The sequence below is a fragment of the Canis lupus genome, chromosome 35 (assembly GCF_011100685.1).
Source record: "Canis lupus familiaris isolate Mischka breed German Shepherd chromosome 35, alternate assembly UU_Cfam_GSD_1.0, whole genome shotgun sequence".
Lineage (NCBI taxonomy): Eukaryota > Metazoa > Chordata > Mammalia > Carnivora > Canidae > Canis > Canis lupus.
The window spans coordinates 24,483,556-24,506,071 of NC_049256.1; the positions used below are offsets into that span (position 1 = coordinate 24,483,556).

Here is a 22,516-nt window from a genome sequence, read left to right on the forward strand (position 1 = left end):
ACAGTTTTTGGCTTAAGTCATGGAAATGAGGTCTGAGAGGGAAAAATGGCAGGTGATGTGGAGTAGAATAAAAAAGAGGGAGGTAATGTGGACACAGATAGAAAAGAACCATCTAAGATGAGTAAGAAGCAAAGTGGGGGGACATGCACAATTGATGGACTGGAAGTCTTGATGATATAGAAGAATTTTTGGAGGGAAGGTAACAGAAGGACATCACTGAGAAAGCCAGCATGAAAATAAAGATAGGTGAGAAAACAAATTCACATTTTAAAATGGTCTTTATTTGCTCATCATAAACATTTTAACATACATATATATATATATTAATTTTCATTAGTAATTGAATAATTAACCACATAGTGTAAATCACAAAATACAATTCCTGAATTACAAGTATTTCTGTGAAATGTGCCTAAGTATAATGAGTGAGGTAAACCAGAGTAATGGAATATCATTGGTATTAATCTTAATGAGAAACAGATCATCATTTTCATAACCAAGTGTGAATTTAGATATTTAAGGAGATTAATTCGACCACTGGATTCTCATATCTTCTGAATTAAAGAGGTAGTATATATATTCAGAAAATCAATGTTGATGTTCAATTAATGAGGTGTGTGTGTGTGTGTTGTACTAGAAAACATCAACATATAAAATAGAACCCTTGTTAACTATCACATTTTCTAGGGATAAATTTGAATGGCTGTGCCCTAATCATGCAAATATCATCAAAAACTACAGACAGTACTAGAAACAAATTAGTTGCCTATCTTAGCCATTGAAACAATGTTTTTACATGTTCAAAAGAGGATTTCTCAATTTTTTCAAGGTATAGATTTTTATTGTTGATTTTTCTGATTTTGAAAGATTTTTGTCTATAAAACTTACTTTATTGCTAGTTAGTATTCATATTTTTATTAATCAAAGATCTTTTCATTGGTTAGAATTTATAAGCTGCATGAAATGACTAATTCTGTGCCTGAATCAAAATCATTTCAGTCCCAATGAAATTTTACCTTGGAACGGAGCTTCTGCAGCCTTGTTTTGACAAATGCATGATTCCAACAAAGCTTTCTAAAAAACTGAAAACAGCTTATGAGCTCTGTTTACCCAATTCTTTTAATGGACCCTATTATAGGAATCAATCTCTTACAGGAACAAAATGTCTATTAGTATATGCTCCTTTCATAATTCTATTTTAGGTTTTTCCTCCTTCCTGTTCTCTTCCCATGGTCATTCATTTATCTATTTCTCTTCTTTCTTCTCTTTTTCTAACCCAACTTTTGCTCTCTTATTCCTTTCTGGTTTCCTCATTGTCCTCTAGAGAATTGTCTCTTCTTGTTCTATTTCTTCAATGCCTGGGTTCACATCTTCTTCCCACAGACAATCTGTTCCTGTAGGGTCATCGGTTCTTTTACAGAGAATCGGGTATAGAATAAGTAAAACATAAATTCATAAATCATAAATTCATAAATTCATTCATAAATTCAGCTATGTAGTGACCCACAAACATAAGATATGTGAACATCTCGCAAATCCAACGTGTAATTATCCATCATTGATGTCCGCAAGGTGATTCTTTAGTATAAGCTTCCTGTGATCAAGATGTAGCGTCAGTAAATTCTTGAATTTTCTGTTTTTTTGGCATCTCTGTGAACTAAAGATATTAAGTATTAATCTCACTTTAATACTTTTTCATTTTTATTGCATTTGGACACATTTTTTTGAAGATTTATTTATTTGAGAGAGTACAAAAGTAGGTGGGGGGATGACAAAGGGGGGCACAGAGAGAGTCTTAAGCAGGCTCCACATTGAGTGCAGAGCCCCATGCCAGAATCAATCTCACAACCCTGAGATCATGACCTGAGTCGAAATAAGAGTCAGACACTTAGCTGACTAAGCCACCCAGGTACCCCTGGGACAAATTTTTAATTTTATTCTTTAGTTCAAGTTACATAGTATTTGACGCTTTGAGGTCAGCGGGAATCTGAAACTGGAATGTGACCTGGACTATGAGTCTTCTCCCATCTTGCTACAGATTCACCAAGTGACTGACTGAAGGTCACAGGACACTCCTGTTCATTGCATCAGGTCGAGACAGTCCACGTTCATTCTTCACTTATCATGTGCTCACTCACTCTTTCAGGATAAGTGCTTGATGTGTGACCTATCCCTGTGAGGTAGCTGTTATTATTAGATCCACTTTACAGATGAAAACCTGACACCCAGGGAGGTTCACTAATCTGCCCAAGGTCATACAGTAGGTGACCGAGCCAAGATTTTAATTGTAGGAGTTATTCCAGGTCTGAGGTGTTGACCATCGTACTTTATTGCTTCCCTGACACAGCAACTTCACAAGGCACACACTGACCTCCTGACTTTGTTACCTTTATCTCTGCTCAGTTCACTCACCAGCTTACACAGAAGCACCTCTGACCATCTGTTGGAACTTCTCCAGCTCCAAGCCCTTGAACTCTGTGCTTTCTCTACCTGTTTCCTCCTTACCTTCCATGCCTCCTAGCGTCTCTAATCACTGAATGTGCTTAGCATCTCCACTGAGCACCCGGACTCTATTTTCCCAGCACCACACATGCCTCCTCTCTGCTTCCCTTCCTTTTTTTTTTTTTTTTTTTTTAAATATATTTTTGATAGTCACAGAGAGAGAGAGAGAGGCAGAGACATAGGCAGAGGGAGAAGCAGGCTCCATGCACCGGGAGCCTGACGTGGGATTCGATCCCGGGTCTCCAGGATCGTGCCCTGGGCCAAAGGCAGGTGCCAAACCGCTGCACCACCCAGGGATCCCTGCTTCCCTTCCTACTCTGTCACCCTAGGAGGACTTGCCAAGGCTCTACTCTACCTTGAATTTTTCTTCCTTTTAACTTTACCCACTCTTTCTGTCTGGAATATTCTTTCTACCATCCTTCCCCTCCATTTCTGCTTTATTAAGAACTTTACCCAAACTTTGAGCCATTCTTCAGACACCACCTCCCCTCCCCACCTAAATACTACCTTTTCCATAATGCTCTTCCTGGTCATTTCAGAGTCAGATGTGATCTCTCTCTCCTTCATGTTTGTAACACAAATATAGCCTGCTTTATAATCCAGTTATATGTGAATTTCCTTAGCATCCCTTCTAGTTTATAATCGTACCTTAGAAGATCTCGCCTAATGCTTGTGCTAGACTGGAGAACCGAACAAAGGACTAGAGTATGGAGCAAAGAACTTTACAATGGAAAGAAATGTTCTACTTTGAACCTTAATTTTACTGGGTAGTTTAAGAGCCATGTTGTACTGACAGTAGGAGAGAGAAATTCACTGTTCCTTCCTTCCTTGTTGCCTAGCATGCATAAAATCGTGTGTGTTCTGGGCTCTGTGCTGAGCACCAGGGATACCAGGCAAGAGCATTTACTTTTAAGAAATTCGGAGTCTACTGACCAGAAGAGAAAACAGATTATTACAACACCGTGTGAGGGGATAGCTATTTGTGGAATAAAGAAACATAGAAATAAATGCATGAGTCAAAGAATTCACTACCTTTGTAGTAAAATTACATGATTTTTCTAATAATACATATGATGAAACATAACTTCTAATGCAGTTAATAAAATCACATCTCAAGTGGTAGGAAGGAATGTCAAAACTAATTTGAGCCAGACAGCCTGATCTCCATCAGCCTGAAACAGATAGGTCTACTGCAAATGGGGAGGTGAGGTTTTCCATCACACTTTGTTTTTAGTTTTTCTCTTGTTGGTTCTTGTTGCTGCTTTGCATGTGTTCAGGATTTAGCTCTGAACACTCACTGACAATTTCTGTGTGGTTAATCGACAGGCTGTATGTTCATCTCAACCAACCAACCAAAGATCCTATGAATTTAGACTGAACACACTCACTATTTATTTTATTTAGTTATTTTAAAACTTGAATGTTCTTGCAATGTTAGCTCTCCTCACTCCCCTGGAAGTCAGGTTTTCTGACAGGTATGGTGTCTGCTTAATTTAGATGCCAGAGAGAGTATGATGAGGCTTAGGACAAGGGTGTCTCTCAGACCTCCGGGATGCCTTACCTGGGGAACTCAGATCTGCTCTACCCACAGTGCATCAAGAAGGACCTCCAGTTGGGCGGCATTAGAGGGAGTTTTATTTGAAAATGGTTCCAAAACCTGTAAAAGAGGTAAAGCAGAGAAATATGTTTCGGAAACTTCCATGACCATTATTTGGCCAAGATCTGTTTGATACCTGGTACTCATCCCCCCTAAGAGATGGTGCTTCCATACTGTTTCAGCTCTTCATGTTGATTAACATTTTCAGTGTGTTGAATGCAATCCCTTTACACACGACAACTGCGGCTTATTTTTATTTTACCGTGACAGGCCTTGCTTTCAGGCATTCTCATATGTGAAAATATATATTTATAATCTGTACACAAAAGCATTAGAATCTGGTATTAGTAAGGGTACAGGTAAATAGGTCCTCTCCTATATGTATTAGGGGAGGTAAACTGTCTTCCTAGAGAGACTAGGCCTTTGGTGCATATGTACTGTGCTGGATCTAGCAGCTCCACTCCTTGGAACATATCCTGAGGAAATCACTATGAAAGTGTGCGAGATACACCTACATGTTAATTTGCTGGATCATTGTTTCAAATAGGGAAAAGTTAGAAATAGATTACAGATAAATCGAAGATTATCTGGTAAACACGCAAGTAGAAAAGTATCCATGATATGGCTATTTTTACAAAAAGCGCATGTGTTTCTGCTTGTAAATGAAAAGGAAAGATTAATTAGACACTGATATATAAACGGCTCTCTCTGGGTGGTGGGTCCGTTTGCTATTTTAACTTTTTTTTTTTTTTTGGAATTTTTTACCTTTTTTGAATTTTTAAATACCTTTTCTCAAATTTTCTGCAGTAAAGCTATACTATTTTTATAACCAGAAAAATACTCAAGAAACTCATAAATCCCATTTGAAGAGAGACAAAAATATACTAGGCTCTGTTTCCTAAGATTTATTAGGGGTTCCTCTTATATTTACGACCTGCATTATCAAAACAATAATAGAAAGTCTTTAGTATCAATATTCTAAAAAGCTTCCAAGAGGAAACTATTTTCTTAGGAAAAATAACCTCTTAAATCTCCTCAAAAGTTGCTTCATTCCCTTTTTTCCAGAAGAAGTCACGTATATGTTCTGTTGAAAATTAACAAAAGTTGAAACGTTTTACAGCCATTAAAACATTTGAGGTTTGGAGTGCTTGGCTCTCACTTGGTGGAGACTGCAACTCTTGATCTCCGGGGTTATGAGTTCAAGCCCCACCTTGGGTATAGAGATTACTTAAAAACCTTAAAAAAAAAAAATTTTGAAGCTGATTTGTGTGTCTCAACAGAAAGGATACCAAAGATACACTGATGAGTAAAAAAAGGCAAGTTACAGACCATATATGGATTACAGACCATATACTAGGATTACATTTAAAAAAAACAGCAACAACAAACTTTTCCCTCCAACTACATGGGACAGTTTATTGAGAACAACTATATTTAGAGAAATGTTGATACTCTCAGAAACAGGGCCAGGATGATATACACTGAGTTTATTGTTATCAAGAGTTTGCCCTGGAGAGTGGGTGGAGGGAGAGGCAGGAAATGATAGGGTTTTGTGGGAAGGGTGGGGTAGAGTTATTTACTTTTATTTTAACAAGCTTCAATGTTCTTTATACTTTCTAAAAGTAATTTTAAAACATTCAAAAGGAAATAAGTAAAAGGAAAGAAAAGAAATTTTAAAATATGCCTGTTTGCAAGCTCAAGGCAGAGCCAGATGGCAGGTTTTGCTTATTTACAATTAAATTCCTGCGTTTTTCAGAGGGTCAATGGTAAGGATAGGAAACGATTCTCCCTCTTGGTGATCCTTTTGCAAATATAAAAATGGCAAATGGGCCTTTCTGACATTTCAGCTCAAATGTTCCAAATATAATCTTAAAGATGTAGAGTTTTGTAATGAGAGACTTAAGTTTTGAAGTGGAGATAGGCAGAAACTCAGTGGGCCATTCCCCTTAACCAACCAGTCCACCAAATTCAGACTGGGGTTGGGCACAGGCAAAAATGTGACATGGGAGAGGATTGTCTTGAAGGACCATGGCTTTGTCACATAAACACCGCCTCTCATTCTTGTCTTGGCAAATGCACACCTTCCCTCTGGTAATGTCCCTTCATCTCCTATACCAAAAACTACTTCCAAAAGGGACTGAAACACATTTGTATGAATGTACAAATGATGACTCTTTAAAATATTACTTTCCTAATCAGAGGCACTTGAGTGGCTCAGTGGTTGAACATCTGCCTTCGGCTCAGGCTGTGATCCCGGGGTCCTGGGATCGAGTCCCACATCAGACTCTTCACAGGGAGTCTGCTTCTCCCTCTGCCTATGTCTCTGCCTCTCTCTGTGTCTCCCATGAATAAATAAATACAATCTTGAAAAATAAATAAATAAAATATTGCTTTCCTAATCAGACTTGCTTTTTACAGGTTAAGAGAAATGAAGCCCTAATGGTGGAATCTCACATTTCCATCAGAATTCCGGGGCATAGTCAGACCCTGACTGTGTGTATGTATCCATGTTCTCCTCTGCAATGGCCTAGCATGTGACAGACATTTTCAGACTTACAGATGATGGTATATGTCAGGATCCCGCTGCAGCCGGGTTTGGAATCCTATATACAAGTCATCCCAGAGTAGACCATTTTTCACCACATATCTGATGACATCAACCCGGCTCCGAATCTGAAACAGATACAGAACAACTAGCAGGAGTGACCCAGCCAGCACAGAGCATCAACCCCTCAAGTCCCCAGGAGAAGCAGCTGCCTATGACGGCAGGCAATAGGGCCGTCATGGGGAAAAGTCAAATGGAGTAGATATGACAGGCTAGGGGGAGAGAAGGGACTGTGAGTGCACCAGGAATTGAGGAAAGTAGAACAAGAAAGGGATCAGGAGCTGGGATGCAAACATAGCAGCTGACAGCACAGAGTCACATCCCTGGGTTCAAATCCATGTTCTAGCTGTGTGAAATTGGCAACCATTCTGTGCCGTGGTTTTCTCATCTACACAACAGAGACAATGGAACATCCCTCAGGGGCTGTTACGAGGATTATGTGAGTCAAGACTTACACTGAGGCCTGGCACCCAGTAAGCTCTCCGCAAATACGTGCGCTGTAGCGTTATTCTAGGTGTAGTGTTCTAGTCTCCAGCCTAGACATTCAGCGGCAAAGCAGAGCCTGCAGGTTTACAGTAATCTGTGTGTTTCAGGCCATCCACAGGGCAAGATTACCTTCACTAGGTGGTCAAGCCCTTACCTTTAAAGAATTCCAACTCCTGACATGGAGGCTGGTAAATAGTTAAGGGAGCACAGGATTAGAAGACAAGCAGAGGTGGTTTTGAGTGTCAGCCCAGCGCTTAATAATCATGTGACCTTCACCTTGCTAAGCCTCTCTTACAGGACTCTTGTGAGGAAAAAAAATGGTATCATTTATAACAGGGAGCATGAAGTAATACCAAGGGACAGGATCCTAAGAAAAGATGTGGCTTTGACGTTTCATTAGTACCAGCATTCAAGTTCACCACGAGCCTGTTCAGCATAGGGCCTCAGATTTTTTTCCCCTGGAAAATAGCACATGAATGCCAGTTGAGGGAAACTGTAATAAATGACAGGCTATTTTTTTTTAAGATTTTATTTATTTATTCATGAGAGACACAGAGAGAGGCAGAGACATAGGCAGAAGGAGAAGCAGGCTTCCTATGGGGAGACCAAAGCAGGACTCGATCTCAGAACCCCAAGATCACACCCTGAGCCAAAGGCAGATGCTCACCCAGGTGCCCCAAATGGCAGGCTATTAAGCGTCAACTAAGGAATAGAAGATGGACATCTTGCATTAGTTTCTCTTGCCTGCACCATTCCTATAAAACTACATGCATTATGAACTGAAACACAGCTGAGAGGTTCTGTTCTTTTGCCAGCAGATTTAGAAACCTGACAGCACAGTTTAATCAGAAGGAGGTTGCCCCTCATAAGTTGTGGGATCCAGTCTAGTTCCTCATAGGAGGGTAGATAGCCTTTCTGACCTTTCCATCTGGAGAAGAGCACATGGGAGACCGGGAGAGAGGAATGAGAAATATTTAGGGTAGAAACTGGGAAGGTCTGGGTGACTGGTTAGCTCTGGGGATGAGGGACAAGGAAGGGTGGAGGGTTGTTACTCCTCTGTGTCTAATGTGGCTCATGGTCAGTGTACAATATTGCCAATAATCCAGAAAAGGAGAAAGGACAGTTCTAGAAAAGGAAGAGGTGGGCAGCCCAGGTGGCTCAGCAGTTTAGCACTGCCTTCAGCCCAGGGCCTGATCCTGGAGACCTGGGACCGAGTCCCATGTCAGGCTCCCTGCATGGAGCCTGCTTCTCCCTCTGCCTGTATCTCTGCCTCTCTCTCTCTTTCTCTCTCTGTGTCTCTCATGAATAAATAAATAAAATCTTAAAAAAAAAAAAAAAGAAAAGGAGAGGATACGTTGAATTTTGAACAAGTTGAAAAGGAGGTACCAAGGACTTAGGAATCTGGGTGATGATATATCTAGCAGGCAACTGACTATAAAGAATCTCAAGAAGGACCATGGTGTAGGGCAGGACATATGGATTCTGGAGTCATTAGCAGAGAAGTGGTGTCAGCAGACAAGGTCACCTAGGAAGAGACTAGAGAGGAAGAGAGAGTTGAACATAGAGCTCTGGAGGGAAATAAGAACTTTTAGTGATGCCTGGAGAAAGAGAGATTCCAAAAGAATGCAGAAGGATTATCAGGAAATACCCATCATTTGCTTCAATGTGGATGGAACTGGAAGGTATTATGCTGAGTGAAGTAAGTCAATCGGAGAAGGACAATCATCATATGGTTTCACTCATATGGGGAATATAAGAAATAGTGAAAAGGATTATAAGGGAAAGGAGGGAAAATGAGTGGGAAAAATTAGAGAGGGAGACAAAGCATGAGAGATTCCTAAATCTGGGAAATGAACATAGGTAGTGGAAGGGGAAGTGGGGGGGGATGACGGGTGACTGGGTGATGGGTTATGAGGGGGGCACTTGACGGGATGAGCACTGGGTGTTATGCTATATGTTGGCAAATAGAACTCCAATAAAAAAATATATGCAAAAAGAAAACAAGGGAAAGAAAGAACTCCAGGTCAAAAAGATGGACAAGGGGCACCTGGGTGGCTCAGTTGGTTAGGCATCTGACTCTTGATTTCAGCTTAGGTCATGATCTCAGGGTGGTGGGATTAAGCCCCATGTCAGGTTCTGTGCTCAGCACAAAGTCTGTTTGAGATTCTCTCCCTCTGTCCCACCCCCCTGTCCTGTACTACAGTTTTTCTCTCAAATAAATAAATAGATCTTTAAAAAAAAAAGGACAGATCACATGCTAAATGTGTCTTCTCTGCACTCCCAGGCCCAAGTAAAATGTTCACAACACACTTACACAGGTATAAGCTGCCAAAAAACAGGAAACAAAGTAAGTCAATGACAAGTAGGAGATTTCAAATAACTTGAATCTGGAAAAAAGCAGGCTGATCAGTGGCAACCACATAGTCTGCAGGATACCAGAATGTATGAGGAGGGGCATCCAGATGTGCCAGGAGTAGAGGTGGGTTCCCAAGGACGACAATGAGGACAGCACAACATATGTCAAACAGATGACCCCTTCCTAGGCCCATGCCTTGCTCTCACCAAATATATTCAGTCAGTTCTCTTGAGTAAATGGAATCGATTTGGGGGGCAAAACAAGAGTAGGTGGTATCATCATGATGTCCTGAAGCTAGGAGCTCCACACTTTGGTACTTAGGAGACCCCCAGCCTAACAGCCGGCTCCCTGCCTTCATAACTCAAACTGGTGACCACCAAATTTAGTTTTGTTTCACAGAGCCTACAGTCCCCTTTAAAAACCTGAATTAGCTTTCTGCTAATGTGTCATCTGGGTATTTCACAGAAAAATCCAGACTTCCAAGGTCTCTGGTAAATTCAGACCAACTGGAGCTCATCAGGCACTGTCCCCTTCCCACCCAGCACTTGCCTCCCACAGTCTCCACGAAGCAGTCCTGTTTACAGGATCTGCCCTGGGCCGGTTGTGAGCACTGAAGCCCGGAATCTCTGCCTCTAAGTCCAGCCTGCTGGATGGCAAGTCCCATACATATACAGAAAGCCCTAAATCAGCTTGATAAAAGTCTTTTTATTGGTAAATACAGACGAATCCCTATTTCTTGAAAGTCACTTACAAATGAAGAAAGATCAGCCTGCGGTGAGCAGCATTGCATATGAGAAGCCAAAGGAGCAATGCCTCCGGGTGTCCATGGAAAGTGATTTGCCAGCCAGCATCCTGTGCTCAGCTAAACCATCCTGCTGCGTGAGGCAGGAAAGTATCTGAAGTTTAGCTCCCACACACCCTTTCTTCGGGGGTTATAAGCAGAGAGTCTGAAGCAAAGAGAGTTTAGACCTTGGTGGAGTCTGGAAGCAGATAAGGGATGTTGTAGGATGGCAGATTTGCAGCAGACCTAGAGGAACCCATCCAGTTTGGAGCAGGAGGAGGTCGACTACAGGAACCATGTTCTAGGAGAGAGGGAGAGTTGGTGAAATAGAAAATCTACATATGAGTTTGAAAAACTTATGGGAAAAAAAAAACCAGTAGCATGAGAGGGCTCCAGGCAGCAAGGAGAGGTGCTTTCCCAAGGGTAGCATCAACTTCAGCATAAGAAATCTCACTAAAATCCTGGCAGATGGGACCCCTGGGTGGCTTGGTTGGTTAAGTGTCTACCTTCGGCTCAAGTCATGATCCCAGGGTCTTGGGATCAAACTCTGCTTTGGGCTCCCTGCTCAGTGAGGAGTTTCCTTCTCCACCCCTGTGCTTGTGTTCACATACCTGCTGCCTCTCTCTCTCAAATAAATAAAATCTTAAAAAAAAAAAAATCCTGGCAGATAAAAGCACCAAAAGCCACATTACAGAGTGCCAAGTATACGGCAGGCACAATGATTCACCCCACGGTGCATTTAAATCTCCAATAGATCTGCTGTTTGCTTTACCCAACAGATGTATTATGAAAAGCTGTGAAAAAGGGACTTTTGGTTAAATATTTTACATGAACTTGTGAATCAAAAACATCCAAAGATGAATCTCCTTTAAGGCTAACAGATACCTTAATGTATAGATTTGGTGAATTCAGATTTGAGAAGCAACACAGTGGCTAATATGTGGACTCTGGAGCTAGACCACTGAGGTTAGTCTTCTGCACCACCACTTACAGCTGGACAGCCTTGGGCAAATTCCTGGACATCACCATGATCCGCAAATGGGGAATATAGTGATATTTTGTCCATAAGGTTGTTGTCAAATAAGTGACATGTATTTATAAAGTGCTTCAAGCTATGGAAGCGTTTGTTAAATAAAGCAACACATTTAATAGATCCATTTTCTTAAAATGGGTGCTTTGCATAGGGTTTTCCTATATGTGAAAACCCAGTTTTTTAAAACCCATAAAACAGGCAGTAGGTTATTGGTTTTACTGAAGTTTTAGCCTGGGATTCTCTTCAATGGCAAGTACTTTACTAAACATCAATATACAAGTCAAATTATTAAAATGCATTTAAGAACTCATCTGTTATACAAAGGTACATTCAAATTGCTACAATTCAGTAGCATACATTTATATGGCGCTTATCATAAGTTCAAGGGCAGACTGTATATTCTCCTAACTTGCCTAATGGTTGTTACAGTTGTATAGAATTTAAAATTACAGTGCTCACATACATTATTAGTCATTTGACATCACAAAAAACTGGCAGAGTGGGAATACACCCCGTGGAAGGAAAAAAACCAAGGCTTGGGCAGGTTACATCACTTACTAAAGCCTGTCATCAGCAGGCATGGGGCAGCAGTCCTCAGCTAGAAGGTGTCTCCAAAGCAACAGCTCTTCCCTTCCATCATGGTGCCACAAGGCAAGGATTTGCTCAAAACTGGAGTTCAACCAAATATGTGTTGAGGTACATTGACTAAATTCCCTTTTATAGGGACGCCCACTGGGCTCACCTGGGGAAGGAGGCCCCACTGGAGGGCAGGGGGGAAAGGCAGAGATCAAGGCTTGCAGGTCTGAAAAGAGCTTAAGCAAGTCAGCTGTTTAGAAGTCAGCATGTAAAGAAGCCAACCCCTTTGCAACTAATTCAAAAAGAAGCAAATGTGGACCGGAGTTAATAATTATGTTTCATTATGGCCTCATTAGTTGTAATAACTGTACCACAGTAAAGTAAGGTGTTAACAATTCTCTGTGCTATCCTTGCAGCTTTTCTGGAAATCTAAAGTTATCCCAAAATAAAAAAAAGTATTCAGAAAGGAAGACAGGAAAGAGTACGGCCACCAGTGTTGCTGCTTACTTCCTCATACGAGTGCTCCCGGCTTGGTCTTTCTTTTGGAAAGGATAAATCTAAAAAGTCAACCAAATAGTCATATCCTCCAGGAAAAGGGCTGAAGTCCTCATTTGTTTCAATCATCTGTGCAAATGACAACAGGATAAAGGGAAGAAGTATATCAATCTGGTGGTCAAGGTCTTTAAAAAAATTCTGGATTGTGTAAGATCCAAACAGCCTTAATTGATAGCAATGAATTGGAGTTAGGATAATTCTCTCCCTCCGTTTCTCTTCTCCCGGACTGATAATATTCAACTTCTAGCCTCTACACAAGGAAGCTCCTTCATATCGCTAACTTCAATCCAATCTACAGAGATTATCATTATCTTGAGCACTGCTAGTAATGAGACAGCAAATGCGACGATAAGTTTGCAGATGATGTAAGCAATAAAATGTGCGATGTTTCTCATCATTACATAGCTGCTGAACATATACAGTTCCGTGAAAAATATACTTTCTTTTTCATGCTTATTGTCCAACTGAAAATATCATTTAGACCAATGTTTTTCAGATCTGTGGATTTCAAAGACAATTTTCTAAAAAATATTCGGGAGCTAATATAAATACCAATGCAGTACCCTTGAACAACACAGGGGTTGGGGGGGCACAGATGCCCTCCCCTGCCCCCCTCCCATGCATCTGAAAATCCACATATAACTTGACTTCCCCACAACAGAACCACAAATAGTACATTGACCAGAAGCCTCACGATAACATAAAATGTTGATTAACACATGCTTTGTACATTATATGTGTTATATACTGTATTCTTACAATAAACAATAATCTAGAGAAAAAAGTATTTTTTTAAGATTTTATTTATTCATGACAGAGGGGAGAAAAAAATATTCTTAAGAAAATCCTAAGAGAAAAAAAAACATTTACAGTACTGGACTGCTAAAAAAAAAACAAAAAACAAAAAACAAAAAAAAACCTGCCTATAAGTGCAGTTCAAACCTGTGTTGCTCCAGGGTCAACTGTGTTTTATTTTGCCAAGTGAGGACTTAAGAAAAAAAAATTCTTCCATCTACTTTTATTTCATTAAGGAAGAATTCTTTTAACACCTCAAAAATAGAGAGGGAATAATGATTTGGAATTATGGCAGCTCATCCCAAGAAAAGAAAACTGACAACTTTGTAACCGTATTCGTGAGCATACTCAAACTTCTCTCACTACTGACCAGCAAAATTGTCAGAGACTGACACTGATCCCCTGGGGCAGGTTTTTAGGATTCCCAGTTTTTAAGAATGGCAAGAATTGGGGCACCTGGATGGCTCAGTGGTTGAGTGTCTGCCTTTGGCTCAGGTCATGATCTCGGAGTCCTGGGATCGAGTCCCACACTGGGCTCCCTGCGAGGAGTCAGAATGCTTCTCCCTTTGCCTATGTCTATCTGCCTCTCTCTGTGTCTCTCATGAATAAATAAAATCTTAAAAAAAAAAAAAAAAAGAAGGCAAGAATTGCCTGGTATTACTGTTCAGGGGTTGAAAACTAAACTTGGGAATAGTCCTCACTCTGAGGATCCCCGATCTTTGTCTCTAAGAGTGAATGTTGTCTATTTCCTGATGCGCCCTAAACTCAGCGTCCCAGATAAAATATACATGTGAGTAGCTGGTTATTCAGACTCTGTAGTACTCCCGGCTGCATTTCAGGCATCCTCTTCCTCTCACATCCCCCTACCTCTTAGTACTCACTTTGCTTTTGGATACACCTTCAACTTCAGTGACCAGGTTCTAACTTGAACCACTTGGCTTTTGAGCTGTGTGTGTATGTGCTGGAGCTAATTTGTGTGATTTGGTTCTTGCTTGCCACAGCTTCCGATAAGAGGTACCTGCTTCTATGTCACTCTGCTCCACATCACTACCTCATCAGGGGGATAGCACCTTATAGCCCCACAGTTTAAACAGCTGATTTCTGCCACACTGAACAAAACACCCAGAAAAACACAACAACAAACATGGTGATGTGAGGCAAAAGAATACCAGAGCAACTGAGCTGCACTTGAGGGAAGAGTCCTTACATTTTCAACATGGGATCATTTATCACATGGTCAAATCTGCTCCGTGAAGCAGTTGGTAGCGTTTGATGAATGTTTATTGAGAAACAAATTGGAACACCAAGGGGAATTTCGTATATTTCCATAATATAACAAAGCAAAGACAAATAATACTGATGACGTACCCTGACCACCAGGTTATAATCCTTAAATCCTGCCCAAGTGAAATATTCTTTTATCCAGGATGAGTGAAGAAATATTTCATCTTCTACTGCAGCATTCAAGACTTTCAAATATGGTCCAAAGTCCCAGGAATCCTTGTAAATTTTTGTCCCATTTGGAGGCTCTATGATGCCCTTGCTTGAAGACACAGAGGTGAGAGTTAGTAGTATTGTGACAATGTTAGGTCCTTGGGTATTGATGACTGTATTATAATTATGCAAGATGTTCACATTAAGGAAAGTTTGAGGATAGGAATACAGGAAAGTTCTCTTATCTTTTGCAACTTTTCTATAACTCTAAAAATATTTTTTAAATTACAAATTACATTAAAATTTTAAAAATAACTATTGGATGCCCTCTTTAATCCTGGTACGAAACCTTAGGCTATGGAAGGTGTGTGGCCACATACATGTCCAATAAGGAGATTTTTTTCCCTATAGGAGTTGGCAGGGTAGGGTTTATGGAAGAGGAGCAAAGCCAAGAGTTCTACCCTTCTGGGAGCTCTGTCCTGCACACGTGAGCAGTGGCTCTAGACATCTGTTTCATGTTCAGGGGGCATATTACCCAAGGTTGCTGGGTACATGCGATAGTTTTGGATGACTTTGCCTATAGAAATGCAAAATGGCCAGTTAAAGGAAATCAGAGATGACCGACCACAGGGCATAACCAGTGTGCAAGGTGGCTTGAGGCAAATAGTTAGGCAAATAGTTAGACGTGGGGATATAAAGGAGGAATTCCACGGGGAGCAGAGAAGACAGAAAGGTGAGAGGACCATGAAAGAAGGAAGGCAAAAGTTAGCACTTGAATATCAACTGTTGACCAGTCGAGTAGGTGTCAAACTGCCTAGATGATTCTCAGGCATCTGAAAGTAGTAACTTGGGACCCACAAGGATTGGGCCTGACTCTTTGCCTAAGCTCCTGTTAATCCGTGTGATGGGTTTCCAAGCCAGAAACAGTTAAAGCTAAAAGTCCATGTCTGGTGGGGAAAAAAAAAAAAAAAAAGTTGGAAAACCACTGATTTGGACCCTTTTGATTCAAGTAGCTAAATTATGGAAATGTTGAACATCATGTGGTCATATTTATTTTGTGGATGTCTGCTTGCTCCTGTCCTGCCCCTCTATCTCCACCAGAATATAAGTTTGATGGAAGTAGCAACCATTGTTTCTCTTCCTCTTTAATTTTTCCCCACTCAGATAAACCATGAGAGACTCCTAACTCTGGGAAACAAACAAAGGGTCAGAGAAGGGGAGGTGGGTGAAGGGATGGGGTAACTGGGTGATGAGCACTAAGGAGGGCATGTGCTAAGATGAGCACTGGGTGTTATGCTATATGCTGGCAAATTGAATTTAAATAAAAATTTTTTTAAAAAAAGAAGTAACAACCATGACTGGCACATAGAACAGGCTCAACAAATGTCTATTGAGCGTATGGACAGTTTTAGCCTGGCTTTGAGAAATATCCAGATTTTCGTGTCTCTAATTTATAATCCTCTTATTGTACTCATCAAACCACAGCTGATACAGACAGATGGGAAATTTTAGGGGATCCCTAGGTGGCTCAGCAGTTTAGTGCCTGCCTTTGGCCCAGGGCATGATCCTGGAGTCCTGGGATCGAGTCCCACATCAGGCTCCCTGCATGGAGTCTGCTTCTCCCTCTGCCTGTGTCTCTGCCTCTCTCTCTCTCTCTCTCTCTCTCTCTCTCTGTGCGTGCGTGTGTGTGTCTCATGAATAAATAAATAAAATCTTAAAAAAAAAAAAGATGGGTAATTTTATTTTGAAACCCAGTGGGCAATATGGACAAAAGAGTTCTGTGACCCTCCTGGAGCTCTGCCCATCCAGTGTGAAAAGGGATCATTGCGTGAGACATGGAATCTTGAATCCTAGAAACAGAACAGGATGTGATCTGGATAAGGGAAGTGTAAGGAGGGAAATAGGCACCGTCTGGTAAATATCTGGCAAGTGATGGTAGATCTCTAGGTGCCACTTCTCGAAACAACACTTTTAGCTCATTGTTCTCCCAAAGCTACAGATGCATTGGTTTCTGTAACAAAATACTACAAAATCCTAAGGCTAATTTCCAAATCGATCTCCAAACTACTTCTGCAACTCCTTGTCCCATGTCTATGTAAAGGCTGATCTCTCCCAGATAAAGCCATAGCCTCCCAGCTGAGCTATTCTCCCTGTAGCCTCTTCCCTAGTACATGCTCCTCTGCAAACTGAAATGGTTTTTCTAGGACACAATGCAGTGATGTTCCTGCTTTGCTGCATTTAACTTTCTCAAGCGCTACTACTCACAGACAAGTTTCCTGAGCAGTCTCACAGGGTCTTTCTGACCTTGCCCCCCAACACCCTCAGCATGCCATTCGGCCTTCCTGCCTCACACAAGGGAAAGGCATTTTCTCAGCTGCATCCCTGTACCTAGTATGATGTCTACCCAGGTATACCAAAGGAGCTCAGTAAATAATTTCTGAATGAATGACATACATTTATTCACTTATTCAAAGTATCTGCATTCACCAAACTCACGATACTATTTATACCTCCCGTCACCAGCACATGCCATTCCCCTACTGGAGTCTGGAATTTCTCCACCCCCCACCTCCCCCTGTCTCTCCCATCCACTCCCTCTCAACTACTCCTCCTCATTTGACCTAGCTCAAATGCTGATTTCAGATCGAGGTTTCTTTTTTTTTTTTTTTTTTAAATTTCAAGTTTTTATTTAAATTCTAGTTAACATGTGGTAAAAATTTGTTTCATCATTTAACCTATACAACACCCCATGCTCATCACAACAAGTACCCTTCTTTTTTTTTCTTTTAATTTTTTATTGGTGTTCAATTTACTAACATACAGATCGAGGTTTCTTGACCACATTTCCTGTTCCCCCATCTTCTCCTTCCCTCATGAAGCAGAGTTCAGCACTTAGTCCCCGATGTCCCTTGTGCTCTATCTCACTACTGAGAATCCAACAGTATTACTCTCCTGTTACCCAGAATGCTTTGGTGATACAAATGCAGATTTCTGGGCTCTATGTCAGATCTACTGAATCAGTGTCCCCAGAGGTGGAGCTCAGGGATGTGCATTTATCCAAATTCCTCAGGTGATTCTGATACCCATTAAGGTTTGAGAGTTTCTGCTCTAGGAAGACCAGACCGAGCAGATGGGGAGCTCAGCAAATGCCGAATGACAAAGGCTCTTGAATGCCCCACTACTACCAGAATACTTAGAAACCTCTCTTAACCCTTGATCTGAAGAATAAAAATTGCTTTTATACTAGAGGTGCTTGGGCAATCCTAAAGAATTGTAAGCAGGAAGGAACAGAAACAGTTTGGCATTTTAAAAAGGTTATGCTGGCAGCAATGTAGAGTAAGGGCTTTCAAACTTTTTCCTATTATTCCTGTAAGAATTAACATTTTATATCAGGATCCTGGGGGTCCCCCAAAGGTACTCGCAAAACAAAAGTTTCCTTAAATAATACTTACCTTCGTTATATGCAATGCACTCAAATATATTCTATTCTGTTCAGTTTCATTTTTTAAAAAATGTGGGTCATAATCAATGTCATTGATTTTACAACCCACCAAAATCCACCATGGATTTTGACCAGTAGATTGAAACCAGCTGGCCTAGAGTACAGATCAAGGGAGAGCAGGGGTGGAGGCACAGACCAGTCAGGAACCCCTGCAGGAATCAAGGCTAAAAATTGTGAGAAGCCTAATTCAGGCCATGGCAGAAAAGGCTGGAAGCAAGTGCTGGATTTATGGCAGATTTACAAAGGGGAATGAACCAGATTCAACGAGTGGTTTGACACAGGAAGTCAACAAAAGGTCAGAATCGCTGATTACCACGTTCACACTGACTTTGTGGGGGGAGGCAGGCAGAGAGCAGCTGCACCTGTGGTAATTGTTTGCACCAATCTTTACCACATCCAGTTTCTAAGTAAGGGTGAGAAACTTACAGTTTTATTTGGCTCAAGACAAGTATTTATGAAAATAAAGGTCTGTCACATGGGTGTTAACTTTTCTTGAATTGTACTCCCAACGCACTGCTACTTGTTCAGATGTGTTCTACGTGAAACATGCAGTTGGGTAACATTTATACTGATATGGAAACCAACTCTCGAGCTTATTGCTGTTTGCTTTCTTAAGATACCTTATTTTTGAGCCTATCAACAGTTCTGGATAGAAAAAATTTCCCCCCACCCTTCATCCTCAAATAAGTTTATGAGATGAGGAAAACGTTTTGAGTATTTGTTATATAACATGAAAATCTTGGGGGGAAACTCATTTTTTCCCCTTAGATTTGAAAGATATTTCATAGTTTACTTAAATTGTAAGATTTCCAGTTTTAAAAGTGATATGTGGGCCTTACTGCACAAGAAACTCACTATGCCAGCCAGCAGAAACAATATTCCTACAAATAAGGACTTGTCAAGAGGCCATGGGTGTGCCCTTTATTTTCTCATAAAATTGAAAAAAAAAAAACCATAAACCATCTTTGGCCTCTATAAATATTCAAACCAAACCTGTCAGTTGGGTCCTTTAGCATCCTACTCAGATCAAGAGTGGCTCCAGGTCGTGGGGTCCATGTTATCACATCAGAGTTTTTCTTGATAAGATTATTAAGCTCATTTGGGTCATTTTTGATGTTTGTTTCCTTAATATACCTGAGAAATAAGAACATGCCCAGGTAAGAAAGTAATTTATTCTCAGATGCATGGTCTGATTAGAACAATGCTAGAACTTTTTTTTTCTCCACATTCTCACTTCACAATCCTATCCACTTATCCCATGGAAAAACAAAGACTATACTTGGCCTAAGGATTATTAGTAAAAGAAGTTGTATTTATACTTTGTTTTTAAGTATAATCATACGGTGGTTGGAATTAAAGTTACATGTACCAAAACCAACTATTTTAAATAGGTGGGAATGGCATACTCTTCTTTTTAATATTAATTAAATATATATAGGACTAGATGTTATTTGGCAGGAATAATACTCAGTGCTTAACATGAACTAGTTGATTTTATCTTCATTAGACTCCAATGAGATAGCTCCTATTAAGTATCTCATTTTCGAGAGAAGGGAACTAAGGCTTCAAAGGGCCAGGTGACTTGCCCATGGTCAGCACACCAGATGGCAGTGCTCCCCTGAGCTCTCCACCACACACCTTGAGTAGGGCTCAACCTTCCCAGGAGGTCACAGGGAGGGGCTTCTCCCCCCACTTTGGGAGCAAAGTCTGAAAAGCCAGGAAGCCGATCCTTACTAGAAACTGAATCTGCACTTTGATGTTGGACATTACAGCCTCCTGAGAAATAAGTTTCTATTGTTTATAGGCTAAAAAAAATTAAAAATAAAAATGAAAGTCTCAAAACCATGAAGAATCCACCTATTATAAAAGAGTACACACATCCTCAGTGATAGCTCCTCCTGAGACCTAGTCTCTAACTGTGCTTCTATTGATCAGAGATGAGCATCTCCCAAATTCAATACCAAACCACAATCTTTCTGGAAATCACCATTCCAGTGACATATGGGAAGGTGGTGATGGTCTTGGCACAGAAAAGGGGAGATCCAGAGAAAAAGGATTTGTTATTGTGTTTCATTGGACATGGGTTATATAGACTGACATTTCTGTTAAAGGGAATTTTACTCTCTGGAGCTATGACTTAGACCCAATAGATAATTTTAGGCAGATGGACAGATACAAAACATATGTAAGCATTTGTATTTCTGCAGCACCAGGGTGACTTATGTTATTTACTACCCTAGAATCAATACTGCACAACTGGGTCAACTCACCCACAGATATGAATAGCTTCTCCCTTCCTATATGAGTTAATATCCTCCCGTGGGAGCAGAACTCATTTTGAAGCAGTGCCACCACTCTGTCTCCTCTTCTTACTACCTCTAGTCTCAAGATGATTCACTAACTGATCTCCCAAACCATAACACTATTAAAACATAATGTGAGGTATTCACAAAATTCACTTCCTGATGCTTCTTTGTCTCCCTCTAAAATAATAGTAAAACCAATACTGAGATGACACCCTCTCGGGGGTACTCCCAGTATAGAGAGCAACATTTGCCCATTACATACACACTGAAGAGTGGCTTGCAATTATTTTAAAAGGCAGTATATTAAGTAGTCATGTGTCCTGTAATCAAGTACCCACCACATCTGGTTCTTCATGTTCTTGGGAGTTCAACCTCCTTAACACCTCTGGAGTCTGAACTGGCTTCTCAATCCTCACCGTCACTCATCGTTACTTCCTAGATTACGGTTCTCCTAGATTACGGTTCTTCCTAGATTACGGTAATGGTTCTCAAACTGGCCTCCAGAATCAACATTTCTGTTTCCCTTCCCACCACACAGACATACAACCTAAGCTCCCCAGTTCACACCTCATTATGTCCCTGTTCCTCATCGGACTCCTTTATTGGGCTCCTCATTCCTTCAGGTCAAAATCCAAGCTATAAGCAGTGGCACACACAATGCTGTTCACCATATGACTTCCTGGCTCCTCCAGTGCATGCCTCCTTAGTCCCCTAGACTGAGTCCCCTATCCTGCACGGTACTTCTCACCTCACCATCTCTCCATCTCTGCTAGTCAGTGTCTACTCATACTTCAAAACTCAGATTCATAGTCTCACCCAGTCATCTTCTGACCCTCATGGCATCCCACTGCCTCCAGAACACACAGGTATCATACCACTTAGCATTCTGTATTTTAATTGTTTTTCTCTTCCAGTAGACCATAACTCTGATGACAATCATTTCATCTCTGCTTCTCTTAGAACAGTGCTGCTCAATAAATGATAAATGATAATGAACAATATTCATCTCAAGGAATTATTTTTTAATCTTAGGTCAGTCTTTCCAGAAGGATTAGGAAGATAAGAGGCAGCTAAATAATGTCAACAAGAAGGTCAAAAGAAAGGAAATATATCAGCAATCAGACATATTAACTGATTAAACACAAGTAGGTATGTCACAGACCACAGAACTTTAAAGCAAAAGCAGTCATGTTTTAATAATGAGACAAATGAAGCCTAGAGAAGTCAATTAATTGCTTCTAATAAGTGGTAGAAAGAGAAGCTAAATTCCATATACATGATTTCTTCTACGTGCTCCTCTAATGGATGGGAAATCATGGCCAGTCCTTACAGGATATTGTTATGAACTTATCTTGAGGACGGTTTATCATCCAATAAATTTAAAATAAATATGTAATACCCAACAAATTTAGATAAGTGAATTATTACAACAATTTCCTCTTGAGTACAACGACATATGCATTCCCTGTCTGCACAAAGGTAGTCCTTCCCATTTGATCACAGAGTATTCCCAGTATGGAGGAAAAAGAGGAGCATCATAAAGCAGATGGTACTCATACTCTCTCATAAAAAAATATAGTTAGAGGCTGAATCACTGCATGTACTAAGGATAAAGTCAATTCTATATATAATTACAGAATCTTATAAAAGCAAAATTAAAATATCTATGAGATCTTAACATTGAAAATAATAAAACTATGTTCCAATATGACAGAATGGATAAACCATACATATTCTTTTCTTAAGGGGTTATGAGTTCCATGAAATGTGCAACCTGACTTAAACAAATATGCTAGCTTTAACTACCATGGCTGAAGATGTTAAGAATAACTATTTGCTTTTTTGTTTTTTAAACAAAAAAATTATTTTAAATTAAAATATCCATTTGCATTCAATATTTTTACTTTGTGTGAATGATTCTATGAATTTTAACACATGAACAGCTTTGTGCAACCACCACCACAATCACTATACAGAGCCATTCCATC

At 40.4% G+C, this 22,516-nt stretch overlaps 1 protein-coding gene across 6 annotated transcripts in view; it reads right to left on the reverse strand.

The window, feature by feature from the left end:
* Window positions 1-259: 259 nt before the first annotated feature.
* Window positions 260-22,516, reverse strand: part of LOC488248 (cytidine monophosphate-N-acetylneuraminic acid hydroxylase) — a 143,875-nt gene continuing 121,618 nt past the window's right edge. For all 6 annotated transcript variants that reach the window (XM_038584299.1, XM_038584298.1, XM_038584303.1 and 3 more), the window contains exons 10-15: window positions 19,216-19,356; window positions 14,655-14,829; window positions 12,444-12,560; window positions 6,657-6,772; window positions 4,064-4,159; window positions 260-1,657 (exon numbers count right to left, since the gene is read on the reverse strand). In XM_038584299.1, the coding sequence (XP_038440227.1) occupies window positions 4,084-4,159; window positions 6,657-6,772; window positions 12,444-12,560; window positions 14,655-14,829; window positions 19,216-19,356 (625 nt within the window). In that variant the 3' untranslated portion in view covers window positions 260-1,657; window positions 4,064-4,083. The remainder of the gene's footprint in view (window positions 1,658-4,063; window positions 4,160-6,656; window positions 6,773-12,443; window positions 12,561-14,654; window positions 14,830-19,215; window positions 19,357-22,516) is intronic.